The following is a 17,738-nucleotide window of genomic DNA, read 5'->3' on the forward strand; positions in this document are numbered from 1 at the left end:
ACCAGATCAAAGTCGGGTAATTTCCGGGTCAAAAACCGGGTCGACGAAGAACATGTCGACCCGCCGGACTTTTCTCCCGAAATCGACGAACAACCGATTTTCCGGTTAGGTTCGATTGGAGCCAGAATAACGTGGTTTGCCCGGGTTTTTGCTGCAAATCAACACTACACCAACAACACAACACTCAGGATTGGAGAATTACGAGAAACATCAGTCCGTTCGTCGATTCCGTCAAATTCCCGGCAAACCCGACTGAAAATAGGTGATTTCCCGGTGAAGCAATCCAGACATCCAACATCACATACACTTACATGAATCGAGTCATTTTTAAACAATCTATAAGCTGGTATAACTCAATCAAACCCAGATTTAACAGATCAAAAGTACCCAAATTTAATTAAGAACATTCAAAGTTCTAAAATCTTAATTTTATTAATTCTGAGAATCAAACACAATTTTTTATATGTTATTGAACTCCAAATTTAACATATAATATACTAAAATGATCAGGATAAAATTATCTACAAGATAAAATCATCAAATTACATAAACAACATCAAAATTAAAAATTCATATTTTAATCATAATATAATTCGAATTTAAATAAATATATTGAAAGATACTTTTGATTTCTGCAGTGATATTGATTGTAAATTATGAAAGTGCTTTTCATAAGTTTCGATTCGACTACTTGCACGCCCAAATCGGAGTGCGATAGCGCCTTCGATTTTAGGTTTGATTTTGAAGAACGCGACGAATATTCCAGTTTTTTCTCTGTAAATTATATAATTTAACTTTTTATTTATGAATATCTGTATAAGAAAAAATAAGAAAAGGCTATTTATACTTATGGAATATTAATACATGTTTGATAATATTGGATCCCAAAATAGATTACTTAGCCGCTAAGTAACTATAAAAACGATCCAATCTGATACCAGATTTGAATAATTATCAAAACCGGACTTCTTATAAAACATCCTACGAAAATATAATGTATTAACTTAATCAAAATATTCCGTCTCTCGAGAATACGGATTTTATTGATCTACCAAAATGACCATCGTATCAAAAATTTTAAACCGAGACACGTATGAGTCAAACCGTACTCCGGATCGAAAAAGTCAAAACATAGAAAATGTTCTGAATGATCAGTTTAGGTTAGGAAGGAGTTTTCCGAAGATTTTCGGGTTGTAAAAACAATTGAAGTTGGACGATTTCTGGTTTTATAAAAATAGTTTTATAATTTACTCAAAAAATAATTATTAATCCATAAATCTTTATAGAGTCATAGAACAATCTAAAAATTACCAGAAAAATATCAAAATTATCTACTTTATTTTGGACATATAAAAATTAAAATACTCAAATTTTATCACATATAAACATTGAAACATAAATTCCAATTACCAAATAATTTGCCAAAATTTACTTAAAAATCACATAATAACTATTTATTGATAAAAGTAATTACACGGTATTTCCTGGATATTACAGTCTGCCAAGTCACCTATATTTTGTCCAAGTCTATAATTATGTAAGATAAAATACTTTCATTGAATTAATATTCGCAATATAATTAAACAGATAGAATTTAATTTGTATAATGACATCAGGAAAAAATAAACTAATATATATTATTCACCCGTGCCAAAAAATCGTATTACCGGACCGGTCTAAAATAAAATTAAAATTTAAAGATAATTCGTTGGTTGATATTAGCGGTGTACGCGGTTCGGTTTGATGCGGTTGAGAGGTCAAAATCGCACCAAATCACATATAACGGTTTTCTTAAATCTCCAACCTCAGTCGCATTTGTGGTTGCGGTTAATCGTGATTTTTTCAACCGCGTGGTTGCGGTTGATGCGGATTGACTTGCGGTTCAACCATCAACTTGTACGATAAATGATAAATAAAAATAGTTCATTATAATTAAACTTATCAAATCTTAGAAATTTGTAAAATTAAATTATAAAACATAAAATTCAACATTCTAAAACCCCAAACTCTTTTATCTTTTAATTTTTCGAAATGGTTGTTTCTGCATTTTATGATATATAATATATTATATTATATATATGTAGCGATTTGCGGTTGCGATTCGAATTTTGCGATTATTTCAAAATTAAATCTGCAGTCAATTCACGGATATGTATTTTCAATTTGCATTCAATCCGTATTTTGCGGTTATCCGCAAAGAGCGGTGCGATTGCAAGCGGTGCGAGCGATTTGTGCGATTGACCGGATTAGCTGTACAGCCCTTGTTGATATAATGATATCGGAATAAAACAAAACAATATAATATACTTATCCGGGTTAAAACAAGATTATATTTAACCTAGGTTAAAATAATATTAAAAACAAATTAAATGTAATTACTTGGATTTTATTGATATGACGGGATTAATTAATTACGGGGTTTCTTCGTGTTTATAATATTGATATTAATTTATTAAAAAGAAATTAGAGATAATTCATAGTTTATATTTATAAGTAATAAGTAATTATATTCTCAAGTGTTGGGTCGGGGGCCAAGGCCCAACCCAAAAGGCTGTTTCTAAACCCACAAAAACCCTTGGGAGGAGTTGAATTGGGGATCTATCTATCTAGAATATGATGATGGGAAGAGGAGGAGGAGGAGGAGAGGAGGAGGAAAGTGGAAGTGTGGAAATAGAGGAGAGATTGATTAACGAAGAATACAAGATATGGAAAAAGAACACTCCTTTTCTTTACGATCTTGTTATTACTCATGCTCTTGAATGGCCTTCTCTTACTGTTGAATGGCTTCCTGATCGTCTTGAACAACCCGGTCATGATTACTCTCTTCAGAAATTGATTCTCGGTACTCATACTTCTGACGATGAACCTAATTATCTTCTTCTCGCTCATCTTCAACTTCCTCTTCAAGATTCCGAAAATGACGCCCGTCAATATGATGATGACCGCTCTGCTACTGGTGGTTTTGGTGCTGCCAATGCCAAGGTAACAGATTATATTTTCATTTTTATTCTAATTTTAATAATGTACATTCCTCCCTCTTTATATACCCTACCTAATGCCCATCCCCCCCCCTCAGGTCCAAATTGTTCAACAAATTCATCACGACGGAGAGGTTAACCGTGCCCGCTATATGCCCCAGAATCCCTTCATTATTGCCACCAAGACTGTTAATGCTGAAGTCTACTTGTTTGATTATAGCAAACATCCTTCCAAGCCTCCTCTTGATGCTTCTTGTAATCCAGATTTGAGGTTACGCGGCCACAACACTGAAGGCTATGGCTTGTCCTGGAGTCAATTCAAACACGGCCATTTATTAAGTGGTTCTGATGATGCTCAGATATGCCTCTGGGATGTCAATGCTACTCCCAAAAATAAGGCTCTCGATGCCATGCAAATTTTTAAGGTACCTCTTACTGCCCCTTTTTCAGTGATATCACATGTACACAATTTTAGAAACACGTTATGAGTATATTAATCACTTATGGTAAAGGCAATCAACATACAATTAACCAAACTTCATATTGAAGATATTAAAGTGTAGGCTGAATATTGTGATGCTAAATGCATTTTCTAGGCCAGTTCGAGGGGCTGAGGAGGGAAGAGGAAATATATAGATTGAACATATTGTTTTTCCGTCACCCCTTTATATTATTTTGAGGGATAAGTCATTGTTTTATTAATGAATTGATGGGATATGCCATGAGTGCAAAATAATTTATAATTAGAAAAGCGCGATTATTCAATTGCCTTGAGATATCGCTTAATGGAGTTAAGGAAATCGCCTTGCTAAAATCAACTTGCCTCGTCTATGCAAGGCGGTAGTGTCATGCTTTGCATCGCTTCTTGATTAATCGTCGTTTTTTTTTTATGTTTTTGATAACAATGCTTGGTTTCTTCCCTCTAGTTCGCGATGTAATTGCCAGGATTTCAGGTATACTTGTTTTATTATTGGTTAACCATTACTACATCAATTGTGATTAGTTATCGCCCTTGTGTGAGAATTTTTTTCATTCCATGATGTTTTCTCAAAATAGATACATGAAGGAGTTGTAGAAGATGTATCATGGCATCTGAGGCATGAATATTTATTTGGGTCCGTTGGGGATGATCAGTATCTGCATTTATGGGATCTCCGAACTCCATCAGTGACGAAGCCTATTCAGTCAGTAGTTGCTCATCAAAGTGAGGTTCGTATTCCAACTGTTATCAATTCAACATGTTTTTTTTGCATATGTTTGGGACTAAATGTATGTAAGTTTGGATAAATGTTGGTATTCTTTTTTATGTTAAATAATTATGGATATTGTCATCTGAGTAATTATAGTTATGTTTTCTTACTTGTATGTTGTTGAATTATGAACGCAGTCCTTAACAGAACTCATTTGAATAATGACAATGTTTATTAGCCCCTGAGAATTATAAGATGGTAATCCTGTTCAAAAAATCTGTCTGTTTTGAAGTCAATGCAGAGTCCATATTATATGCTCTTCTTCATGCTTCTGTTCTTTTAGCTTTTTTGGAGCGCACATTCCTTGCATTAGAATTATCTTGGACTCATCCTCAACAAGTTGGATGCCAGTGATGTAAACTGGTGTGTGGGGCTGTAGGTCTTTCTGATTTTATTTCCACAGGACATCTGTTAATGTATGCTGTCCTATAAAGAATCATCATGTTATATATGTTAAAGTTGTGATATAGTCTGAAGTCAGGTTTGCTGCCTTCCTTGTAAACTTATTTGCTGGCGTATAAAGAATCATCATGTAATGTTGTCTCTGGTTGAAGGAATATAAAATGTTTTTGTTGTAGGTTAATTGCTTAGCATTTAACCCTTTCAATGAATGGGTTCTGGCCACGGGCTCGACCGATAAGACAGTCAAGCTGTTTGATCTTCGCAAGCTCTCTAATGCTCTTCATACCTTTGATTCTCACAAGTAAGTGGCCTTCATTACTTGTTTTACGATCACCATTATGTAATACATGTGCCAACTTCTGAAAAATACAATGCATATTCTGTATTAATCTTACTTAAATTGACAACAGAGAGGAGGTTTTCCAAGTTGGGTGGAGTCCAAAGAATGAAACAATATTAGCTTCTTGTTGTCTGGGTAGGAGACTGATGGTGTGGGATCTTAGCAGGTACTCGTGCGACTATTTTTGTATTGAATAGTTTGATTTATTCAGATCCCTATAATTTTAACATACGAAAGACGATACATATTGATTGATGCAATGATGGTTCTAGTTCTCAGGTGCTACAGATACAGTGTTTATTTGATTAATATTTTGTTCTGTATCTCTACAGAATTGATGAACAGCAAACACCTGAGGATTCTGAAGATGGCCCTCCCGAGCTGCTGTTCATACATGGTGGTCACACAAGCAAGATTTCAGATTTTTCGTGGAACCCTTGTGAACCTTGGGTGATTGCAAGTGTTGCTGAAGATAACATACTTCAAATATGGCAGATGGCGGAGAACATCTACCATGACGAAGATGATCTACCTGGTGATGATTTGGCAAAAGCCTCTGCTGGATAAGTTGTACCCATTTAGATAGCTTTGTAAAACCCATTAATATAAGATATTAGCCCTGAATTGTGGTGTTTACCTTGTCTTAGTTGTCTAACAATAGTTATTTGCATGTATTAAATTTGCTATGTTGTACCAGTGCAGTACTTGGCAGCATAAATATGATATTATCAAAGTAGTGAATTTGCAAGTTGCGCTGTTAATTTTCTGATCTAATGAGGATGGTGGAAATTATGAATAATAAAAATAAAATTTTCAACTATTTATATCAAAGTATTTAACAAATAATATTCCTAAAATTATTTGGGGACTAATTATATAATTTAATTAAAATAATTAGCCCAAAATTAATGGTTAAAGGGGAATGATTTTTAAAATAATATTCTCAAATAATTATAAAAATTATGCCAAAATTTCCCAAAAAATTATGAAAATTCAAAAAATGCCAAAAACATCGAATGTTTGAATGATGTTTGATTTTATAAAAATCAAAACATGAATTTTCTGGGTTTTGACATCCCGTTAGGATACCGGTCCGATAATTTTTAATAAACCGAAATATATTTTAAATTATTAATAAATTCCGAAAATAATTATAAAATGTACTGACTCATTCAGAACGATATAAAACACGTAACACATCACAAACGCTATTTGACGCACGTCCAAATAACGTATAATTTTTCTAAATGCATTTTAAACACAACAATTATTGGAAAATTACCCTTTACGGATCACAAATAATTTTAATCGAATAAGATTTTATGACAAACACTTTGAATTAACATCACACATAATATTTAATTTAACACGTAATAAAACAGTAGCAAAATTTTATTTTTAAATATTTTCACAACTCGTGAATTTGGATAAAATATCAAATATAATTTTTGACGTGATAATAAAATATCCACTCAATCTCAAAAATTTTGAAATGAACTTAATTTACCAATTTCGATAAAACGAACGTCTTTTATTTAAATTTTTTAAAAATAGTAAAATTAATTAATACTTTTAAAATAACAATACATAAATATATCAATTAGCACATTCAATCATTTGAAGTCACAACTCATCACAAAGAAATAAAATATTCATAATTTCATTCCTTCTATATTTGAAAAAATTATATTAAATATTTAAATAATAATAATAACCTCTGAAAATGCTGGATATTACAAACTCCGTAATTTCCCTCTCCTGATATTTGCATTTGTTAACATTCTTACCATAATGCAGTGTTATAGAAATCCGAAATCGGACCAAATCGGTTGAACTATCGATTTGCGATTTATCGGAAATCAGTGATTTATCGGAATGATAAATCGGAAATAAATCGGATGTAATTTAATATTAAAATTTATAATATTTATCATATTAGACCAATATTATTTATATACAAATATATATAATTATTTTTATATTATAAATATCAATATCCGTGTGTAAAAATATTGAAATAAATCAAAAATTGCTAACTCAAAACTGAAAATATGAAAAAAAAAATATTAAAAATGCATAGCATTATAAGTAAATAAACATAAAAGAACAAGGAATTTGGGTTGTTCAGTCCCATCATCCCCATCGTTCATCATCATCTATCTACCTTCTTATACATCCACCCCTTCTCTCTCTTTCTTAAGTATTTATTATCGTCTTCTCTCCTTCTTTCATGTTTCTTCCATTTGTATATGTTCATCATTTTCTTCACTTGTATAACGGAAGTCCAGTTAACAAACTTAAGCTTCTGCCGGAAAAGCGTAACTTCGTAATATCTCCGACCTTTTCTTCGCAACTCAGATGTTGACCGATTTCTACCGAATTTTGACCCGATATGCAGAAAACGATTAGTACACTGATTTTGGCTTGTAAGATCGGCAGTTGACAAATTTCCGATATTTCGGCCGATAAATCGCCGAAATCGGCGATTTCTGTAACACTGCCTTAATGTAATAACTACTGGGCCCTTCTAAATGTGAATCCTCTTGTACATTTCAATTCACTAATTAAAAGAAAAAAAAATTAGGGTATCTAGCAGTCTAGCACCACTCCATAACAAAATTACCAAAATATTTTTGCAGCTGCATACAGGTGTTGGATTTTAATTATAGACTTACAGACGATATACAAGTTGTGTACATAGCACAGAAAAATAATCTGATCTTCATCCACTAGCAGGAACTCTGTAGGAGGGATCAACCATCTTCAAGATGAACAAATTACCTTTGTCACCTCTTGATACTCTGTAAATCAAACACCGAAGTTAAATAAACTGGTAGCTTCCTTCATGTTACATACACACAAAAGTAAAGGACGAAAATTTGTATGACTTGTCATAGTGGATAGCTCATGACCTTGGGAAAAAAGAACTAACTACTAATGCATTTTTACTTTTGTTTCAAATGAATCAATATTATATTAAGAGAAATGTTAGAGCTACCAAAAAAATGCGAAATATAACATATGACATGTTTTAAGTAGTGAGATTCATATTAACACACGCGGGGTCCATTACATTTATGACAAAACAACTAATAATAAATTGAAACCTCATCTTTTGGGAAAGTTTTGGGATTTTTTTTTGGGACCTATAGAATTACTCTTATATTAAACTCTCAAACATATTGGATTAGAAATGGAAACACACATATATCTAAAGTTATCAAGTATTGCAACAATGTTAATTCGTCTTCGTCTTCTGAAACATAAGATGCAGCGCAAAATATGATCACGCACACATGGACACACAGGCGCAGTATAGGATATTGGTCGCACAGACACACTGACGCGGAGTAGAATATTGGTCACCTTAAGTCCTCATCCAAATAAGTTATCTCCAATGCCCCTACGGCTCTATCAGGAGCTTTAACGGGTATCTGTAAATATAGTAACAGCAATCATGATTTTTGAACTAGCATATACTATTATTTAAAACCAAAAATATGCAGAAAGGAAAGGACAACAGATGTTGGGGATTGTTTCTCCTGGGGAATCTGTCAATTGGATGATATCTTAGTCTCTATTTTCTAATAATGGGTTGGGTCCTTGTAGGTTGTTATTACCATAAGTCAATGATAAACTATATTTAAGACTTACCTCAGTACTCTATATGTTATTATCAGAGCTGACTTGTGTCAGTAATGTACATGTTATTATCTAGATAATATTTCCATTTATCAGCTCCAACAACATTTGGACCGTTTATCATTAGTATAAGTATGAAAATTGAACAGGACCTTCAACAAGAATACTTACTAGACCACCAATTTTAAAGAAATCAAATTTCACGGCCACCTTTTTTGCATTCACAGGTGTTAGATCTGCAGTTACCTTGAGCATAATGATGTGAGAAAAAGATGTTAGTACAGAAAATCATGACAGTAAAAATTGTAACGTCTTTGATATTAGGTCAAGCACTGTCACACATATAAAAGTTAACTGTTTACTCCCTCTGTCCCATTCATTTCTATACGTTTTCCTTTTTTGGATATCCTATTCAATTCTATACATTTGAAAAGTTACCAAAAATAGTAAAATTTTAAAATATAAAAATTAATTACACCCACTACTTTCCTCCAGCATTTGAAAAATTACCAAAAATAGGAAAATTTTAAAATATAAAAATTAATTACACCCACTACTTTCCTCCAGCACACCTACTTTATACATTAAATATTAATTGGTCCCACCATTTTACCAACTTTTTTTTTACTTTTTATCAATAAATCACACTTTTTCTCAACCTTCGTGCCCATTTAATTCGTATAGAACTCAATGGGACGGAGTTTTATCATAAAAAATCCAAGCACATCCTTGTGGTGATAAATATTCATTAAAAAACTGTTAACATTTTTTATTTTACCTGATTGAAAAATGGCCATGATTCCATATTTTGAGCCCTAAGTATATCAGCATTGATAGCTTGGTAGTTTACCTTTGATCTCAAAATTTTGGGTCTCTGTCAACAGCAGTTTTATTTTATTAATCAGCAAACATGTAAAAGTTCAGAACTGACAAAACCATATCATATTGATTCACAATCAATGAAACAGCTAAAACAAAACTTAAAGTTTAAGGAACAAAAGAACCAAAGTGTCGTTTGCTTTCTGGAAAATAGGAGTAAAAAACTGAAATCTTAAAGAAATTGTCCGGGCGTGGTCTTGGGAAAACAATCTTCTAGCTGAGAAGATGAACAGAGATTCTTAAGTTTTATCTTCATATTCCAGACAACATTCAAACACACAAATACTGGTCAAAAAGTTTTCCTCGCTCTACCATTTTACCTATTTTTATTGCTCCATATTTTCCCTTTCATTTCCGTTTTGCTATGTACAACTATATATATCATTTTAAGAAAAGATTGTGAACTTATTCATGAGGCAGATGCTAATACTCAGTATCTTGGCCTGCCAAACATGTTGTGATGCAAAAAATCAGCAGTTCCGGGTTATTCGAAAGATCGTATTCTGAGCAGAATCCAAGGATGGGACAAAAAGTTATAATCTAAGGGCGGTAAGGAAATCTTGTTAAAAGCTGTTGTTCAGTCGTTACCTAATTATGCTATGAACTTATTCTTGCTACCAATTAATTTATGCAAAGATTTGGAGAAAATAATGTGCAAATTTTGGCGGAAATCTTGAAGTAAAAAAGATAAAGGGATTCATTGGATGAGTTGGGATCGTATAAGCAGAAGGAAAACTAATGGTGGGCTTGGGTTTCTTAGCCTACATGATTTTAATATAGCCCTTTTAGGAAAGCAGGCCTGGACGTTGATTCAATACCCCAGATGGCTTGGTTGGTAAAATTTATAAATGTCGGTACTATCCCAATGATACGTTTTTATCTGCTAAAACCGGGAACAATACAAGCTATATTTGGACAAGTGTCATACAAACACAGCTGTTACTACGGCAAGGACTAGCTACAAGGGTTGGGAGTGGTAAATCTGTGAGTGTGCTAGCAGATCCTTGGCTTAATAATGAGGCAGACCCATATGTCCGAACGAAACAGTGAAGCCTTACAAGGAAAAATGGTTTCCGTGCTGATGATAATGGGCCAAGTTCAATGGGACGAAGATTTGATTAATGACATATTTGAAGATCGCCATAGAAACATAATTCTATCCATCCCTCTGTAGAACAGCAATGCAGATTCCTGGTATTGGAGGAAAGAAACTCGGCATTGTATATTGTCAAGAGTGGATATCATCTTCTACGAAGATTGAACGGGGACAATCAAATGAGTGACAACTCAGGCTTTTGGCGCAAATTGTGGAGTCTGAAAGTCCCATCCAAAGTGAAACATTTTTTGTGGAGTGCTATAACAGGTTGCTTGCCAACAAAAGATCTCTTGAAAATAAAAAAGTTAATATTAATGAGGTATGTCCCATGTGTAATAGTTAGAGCTGCAAACGAACAAAGCTGAGCTTTGTCCAAACCGAGCCGAGTTATATTTTTTTTTAAAAGAGCCGATCCGAGCCAAGTTTGATAACCGAGCTGAAAGTGATGTTCAAACTCGGCTCGTTTATAAACGAGCCGAACCCGAGCCGAACACGAGTTTGCTCGCCGAACTCAAGGTGAGTCGAGCTGTCATATATATTTTTTTCGACCAACCTTAAAGAAAAATTTATAATTTTAAATATTTTTTCGAAGTTTTATAGTTTTAAAATTATATCGAGATCAAATACTATTCGTTATCGTATAATGATATAGACACTCACAGTCTACACTTGTTTATTATTCTATATCATTTTATTCTTCAAGTCGAGTTTTAATAAAATAACCAATTATATTTTTAATAATTGAGAGATTAATAACTTTAGGTAAGATACATTACTTTTTAAACTGTCAATATTGAAATTTTCTTATATTTTGATGTTTACTTAAATTTGATTTTTGTAAAATACAAGTTATTCAATAGTGTTTATGAGAATGTACGATGTTTTATAGTTTACTTACGAAAAAACTATTTGTTTAATTTAGAAATATAAAAAAAATTCAAAAATAATCAAATTATTAAAAACGAGAAAAATGTACTGATATAAATATTTTAGTAATGAGTAATAATTTATTATTTGTAATATATTTAAAAACTTTATCCGAGCTGAGTCACGTTAGCCGAATTCGAACCGAGTCCGACCTAAACGAGTCAAGTCTGAGCCGAATAGACAAAAAGCTCAGCTCGGCTCGTTTGCTTATCCGAGCACATTTTCATGTTCAATATCAACTCGTTTAACGAAACAAACCGAGTCGAGTTTACTTAAACACTTAAACGAGCCGATCTCGAGTTTTCACGAACAGCTCTGTTTATTTGCACTAATAGTGAAGTGGAAACAGTAGTACATGTTCTCACAAACTATGCTTTTGCAAAAGCATGTTGGAACAGACTAGTAGGTACAGTTTTACAGAATAATTGCAGTATATTCTTGGAGAGTACATTCTTGGAGTGGATGAAGTTAGTTTTTAAAAGCTACAAAGAGACTAAACTCAATTTAAAGGTTGTAATGTGTTGGTCGTTGTGGAAGTGCAAGAACTAGTTTGTGTGGAACCAAAGAAGTGCAGAAGTTTCAGAGGTTGTAGCATCAAAGAAATCTATCCTTAATCAATGGACAAGTGCTCAGGATAGATCTTTTGAGCCCTCTCTTGGCTATTTGAATCACGATGTCGATGATGGTTAAGATCATTGGAGCATCCCAGGAGTTAATATAATTAAGGTAAACATTGATGCCCCTTTGTTTGAGACTTCCCATTACTTCGATTTTGCAGTAGTAGCTCGTAATCATAGAGGTGCACTGATCAAAACAATGTCTTAGTGTGATCATGGTTCTCTAGGACCATTTGAGATAGGAGAAGCTATTGGAATTAGAAAAGCTCTTAGCTTGGATTAAGAAGAAGGAATGACCAAATGTCGACATTGAGTCGGACAGTCTCCGGGCAATACAAGCTATACAAAACTCAACGGTATGCTATCCTATTTTGGTAGGGTGACAAATAGTGTAAGGGGGGCTTGGAATGTTTAAAAGATAAGTTTGTATCTTTAAAGTTTGTGAAACGATCTGCGAACAAAGTAGCTCAATCAGAATTTCTTAATGTATTAAGACGCGATTTTATGATTTAATGAAGCTTATTTTGTGGCAAAAAAAAAATTTGATTAGCACCAAATGATTGGTCTACCAAATTCAAAATTTCTCAATTTCACAAAATCACATGTTCTTACGGTTATCATTCTCATTGGAGCGAAACCATATATACATAAAGGTTTATGGTGACGACTATTTCATCATAGACCTGGAGACAACATATGTTCTGCAATTAAAATATTGCATACAAACATTGCAAAATGTATTTTTTTACGAATCATGACAAAGATCATTATTTTATTGAAAGTCGTGAAAATTATATATATTGAGTATGTATAACAATCAAAACGTATTACTAAACATGTTCGGTTTACATGCATGATTTGCTTGTTGAACATAAATGATTTTCAACATTTTCAATGAAATATATATATATATATGTTTGCGTGTGTGTGTGTTAAGTTCTATAGAGTCCACAATTTCATTTGACTCCTTGAAGTCCATATATGTTCCGCAAGTAAAATATAGCTTAGAATATTGCAAAACATATTATTTTTCGAATGATATTCTACAAACATCACTATTTTATTGAAAATCTTGTAGATTGCATACATTTTACAAGTAGAAGATTGCAAAATATATTATTCTACAAAACATGTTTAGTTTGTAGAACATAAATGTTCATTTTGCAGTGTTACATGTTTAGTTGCAGAACATAAATATTATCATAACATCCCACATCGATAAAAATACGAGTATTTGGGACCTTTATAGATACAAGTAAACAACCAATATATACCAAATCGCTAGCTTTTTCGGACTGACCTACGGTGGGTCGTTGGGTCCTGGTATGCATTCAGTTGTGGGCTTGGATGTAATAAATGATATCAGAGCTCATCCCGGCCGAAAGTGTTGAGGCATTGCCCCGGTTCCGTATGTGTGTTTGTTAGATCAACGAGGACGTCTAACCTATAAGAGGGGGTGTTTGTAACATCCCACATCGATAAGAATAAGAGTATTTGGGGCCTTTGAAGATACATGTGAACATCCAATGTATAACAAATCGCTAGCTTTTTCGTACTGACCTATGGTAGGTTGTTGGGTCCTGGTATGCATTCGATTGTGGGCTTGGATGTTATAATTATACTGGTAAATGTATGAGATTTGCATGATTTTATTGAAGTGATGATATCTGTGAAACATATTTTGCACGATAACACGTTTTATAAAATATTTTATTTGCAGAACATAAATGAAATCTGAGGACTCCAATAAAAAGGTGGACTCCATACAACTTTACTATATATATACATATATAACATATTTTACAATTAATAAGTTTTGTAATGTTTTGATTGCGGAAGAACATATATGGTCTCCGATCAAATGGTGTTCTCCGCAAAACTTTTCTCATATAATATAGAGTATAATATATATATATATGTTTGTTTATCAATCATATCTACTAAACACTAATAAGTAAACAAAGATTTTTTTGCATTAGTTTGGTTCAGCATGGTTTAACCATAAAAGGAATAATGATAGTTAGATTTATATGGAATAGATGAGAATGGTTAAATCTAATGTTACAGAATATTCTAAATCTATCTACTATAATGGAAGCTCAAGTTTCGAATTCCGTCAACAACATATTTAAACAAAGATTTTATAATATTAATTATAAACAATAGATGTCATTTATTAAACAACTATTATTATCATTAATAATATAATTGTAACATTATAATCTGCTAATACAATTTTAACAAATATAAATTATTTATACAAAATTTATTTTGGAAGCAAATTGACATGGGTTTGAATTTATATTAAATTAAAACAAAATAACTTTTAAAAAATAAAAATAATAACATAAAAAGTTATAATATATTAAAAAGAACTCGTGCAATTTTTAAACTAATTTTATAAAAACTAGTATTATTAAAGCTGAAACATTAAGGCTGAAGGATATATATACTGAGTTTCTAAGCGCGACTGATTGTTGAAAATAACGGATTGTTAACGCATTTCAGAACAAGGGTAATACGTAATACTTACCAATAATTGGGGTAACATTCAAGAAACCAGCTACTACCAGCTACTACGCATATATTAACTTTTTCCCCTAAAAGTGAATATACAATCAAAGTTTGGGTAACATACAAAAATTTGATTTTTCATTCTAACAAAACTGATTACGCAAAGGAGGCGCAATATTAGTTTGGTATTGTGAGAAAAGCAATACGCATGTGTGATGGGGGTTAACCAAAACATTATTTATATAACCCCCTCAATAGGAAAATGGTATTCTTGTTTCTTTTTGTTCAAATCAATGACATATTAAATTATTTAGCAAATAAATATTACAATTATGTCCACAATCTTCTAACTAACTATTCAATGTGTAAAATTAATAATGCAATAATAGAAATAGAAAATACAATTGTAAATCCCAATAAAAAATAGTTAACTGAAATAGAACTCAATAGCTGATTATATATATTTAAAATAATTGAAGATAAAAACACACATTTTGTGGTGCAATGCAGTGTGGTGCATGTGGTTTTCGCAGTCTGTGCGGTTTGATGACTAGACGCCGTCAAAATAAAATCGAGGGCAGAAAGGGTAAGTCTCAGTCTAATCAGACCGCACAAACTAAAGACCACAAGCAAACAGCTAAAGTCTAAGGAAGATCGCAAGCTTCTGAGCATCCGAATCTTTAGGGAAGCGAACCTCACTGAAGTTTGTTTGTTCGACAAATTTACAGGAATCTAAAACCCTGATCTTCCATTCTCAAATGTGGGGTCTTTTATGCCCTGAAATGACCTGAGTTACAATGGAAATTGTGCATTAAAACGAGCATTGGCCTATCTGAGCTTATTTGAATCCTGTTGCAGAGTATAAAAACAGTGGTCGAGGAATTTGGTGGAATGAAAAGGTACTTCATAAATCTTGTTGTTATCATTCGTCGACCAGATTACACGTGCCTTGATATTAAAAGCAGCGCAAAGGTCAACAAAGTAACAAAAACCTAAGGTCAAACTAAGAAAAGAAAGAAAGCGCAACTTGTAAGATGAAAAAAGTAACATCAGAATTCGAAGTACCAAAATATCAACAATTGGGGAGAAAAGGACCAAGTTAGCAGAGAAAAAGAAAGAACTTATGGCAGATGCAATATCTAACTTGTACGTACTGGACAGGCAAAATGAGAGGACCAATCTTCATTACAAGTCCTTCAATGTAACAACTTGTACACAGATATGTCATACAAAGCGTGGATGGAGGCAATAAAATTTTTATAGAAAAGAGTTTGAAGAATCAGAACATAGAATATTAGGAAAATATAATCTGCACTGGATTTGCAACTCATGTGATCATTGATCGGCTTGACACTCACATAGCCAGAAAAATGAGTAGCAGAAGCAGCGCTTAAAAAATAAAGAGAAGAAATGGTCACACATAACAAGGAAAGAAGTATGTGGAGAAAAAATATACATGAAACAACATCAGCAGGTTTAAATATAGAAGACACAAAGGGGTGCAAACGGCTAAAGTGATGCATTGAAAGGCATCATGAAAAAGAAGTGGAAACTAAGCAGAAAGGAAAGGAAATAACAGAAAGGAGAGGAGCAGCAACTAGCACTGAAAAATATGCTGCTTTCATAAAATAATTAACGCTGCAGAAAATATACAGCAGTGGTCGAAAACAATTACAGGAAGTGGATTTGAATTATGTGGAGTTCAGAGCAATGATGAAAGAGTACATACAAGTTACTTGTTATTATTTTCATAAGCAGAATCATCAGGTTGCAAGAAACTAATGTTAAAATATACATTATGGCAGAAGCAATGAAGAATATATCTTGTGTCCAGTGGAATAAAACAACTCAACAATGCAGGTCCACTGGGGTGCGGGCACTGATGTTCAAGAAATAAGCACAGGAGTGAAGCCTAAAACTGGGAACAAATTAAATATACAAGTATACGACTGAGGGTTGTAAAAGAGCAATCAAACTTCCATTTGATGAGTCATCTATAAAATTGAAGTCCCTCAGCTGAATACGTAGACAGGCAACTTGAGATGAAAAAGATCCCAATATTTTAGAGTCTCTAAAGACACCGCTGGGATATCTAGTTTAGCCTTTATTATGGAAAACTGAAATGAACAATTATGTGTAGAAGACAAGACATACCGTGATTTGCAAAATGGAGGCAGAAGTTGTGTACAAAAGTTCCCATTTTCCATTGAGTAACTCAGATTTAAGAGGAGCCTTAGTGGGATTCACTGCTTCAAGTTTGCGAGTTATCTGCAAGCAAATTAATTAATTATGGAAATTAATTAATTAAAGAAAAGAAAATGCAAAGCAAACCTGATCAACTATTTGTTGGTCTTGAGGGGTTGCTTCTGCTCCACGATCAAGTGGATGAATGGCTTCAAGAAGCTCTTGCTTGATAAGATTGGCATCTTTTTTAATCAAACTTGGGAAAAATGAGACATTCATTCTCCATTTTGATTTTACAATTCTAGACGCACAACAACAAGAAGATGTGGAGACGGGGAAAGGGGATGACAGATAGTGGTACGGTGTTGCCAACATTACTGTGGAAACACAGGATAAGGCCATTACCGGTCAGGTCCTTTCAAATTTTGTGTGCCTCCCTGCCCTTTATGTTTATACTTTATACAAACACCCAACACCACTTATTTTAGGTGCCCCGGATAATTTGTATACTTTGGTTTCCTGTAAACAATAAGTCTTAGGCCTAGCTTCCGAGCTTTCTAGAGCGAATGAACTCAGGGATAAGAAGTTAAAAGTAATCCATCCCATTTTTGGAGTTTTCTAGGGTGAAGAAATTAAGTGTTAAAAGAGACAAGATACTTTCATCCTATTTTGAAATTAAAGTTTTGAAATAAAAATTTGTTAAATTTATATTAATTATTATTTATTTTCGCTCCTTTTAAAACTCGAGAGTACAAATATAAATGTAAGTGAAACTACTTTACACATATCGCTTACTTTCCTTCCTAATTAAAACTCGGGAGTAAGTGGTTAGTTCAGTCCTAAAAACAATATGAATAGACAGTAACACTCAAATTTATTAATTTGACTTATATTAATTGATTTATTTTT

At 32.9% G+C, this 17,738-nt stretch overlaps 2 protein-coding genes across 7 annotated transcripts; one reads left to right on the forward strand and one right to left on the reverse strand.

Moving 5' to 3' along the window:
- Positions 1-2,581: 2,581 nt before the first annotated feature.
- LOC141671734 (histone-binding protein MSI1) lies at positions 2,582-5,731 on the forward strand. The gene is made up of 6 exons (XM_074478061.1): positions 2,582-2,982; positions 3,077-3,403; positions 4,035-4,187; positions 4,807-4,931; positions 5,041-5,136; positions 5,303-5,731. The coding sequence occupies exons 1-6, from the start codon at positions 2,614-2,616 to the stop codon at positions 5,535-5,537; spliced, it is 1,305 nt and encodes a 434-aa protein (XP_074334162.1). The 5' UTR covers positions 2,582-2,613; the 3' UTR covers positions 5,538-5,731.
- Positions 5,732-6,937: 1,206 nt separating this feature from the next.
- LOC141670957 (putative plastid-lipid-associated protein 4, chloroplastic) lies at positions 6,938-17,388 on the reverse strand. Of its 6 annotated transcripts, XM_074477015.1 has the most exons (7): positions 16,977-17,385; positions 16,800-16,913; positions 9,391-9,486; positions 8,784-8,858; positions 8,337-8,404; positions 7,646-7,771; positions 6,938-7,530 (listed from the first exon to the last, which is right to left on the reverse strand). In XM_074477015.1, exons 1-6 carry the CDS (start codon positions 17,229-17,231, stop codon positions 7,693-7,695), a joined length of 687 nt encoding a protein of 228 aa, XP_074333116.1. In that variant the 5' UTR covers positions 17,232-17,385; the 3' UTR covers positions 6,938-7,530; positions 7,646-7,692. The 6 variants fall into 6 exon arrangements, 5 of the variants coding, with proteins under 5 accessions (XP_074333116.1, XP_074333115.1, XP_074333118.1 ...); XM_074477014.1 differs by having other exon boundaries at positions 7,021-7,771; positions 16,977-17,383; XR_012554856.1 differs by lacking the exon at positions 8,337-8,404 and having other exon boundaries at positions 7,477-7,530; positions 16,977-17,386.
- Between the last annotated feature and the right edge of the window lie 350 nt (positions 17,389-17,738).

The sequence above is a fragment of the Apium graveolens genome, chromosome 7 (genome assembly GCF_009905375.1).
Source record: "Apium graveolens cultivar Ventura chromosome 7, ASM990537v1, whole genome shotgun sequence".
NCBI classification, from domain to species: domain Eukaryota; kingdom Viridiplantae; phylum Streptophyta; class Magnoliopsida; order Apiales; family Apiaceae; genus Apium; species Apium graveolens.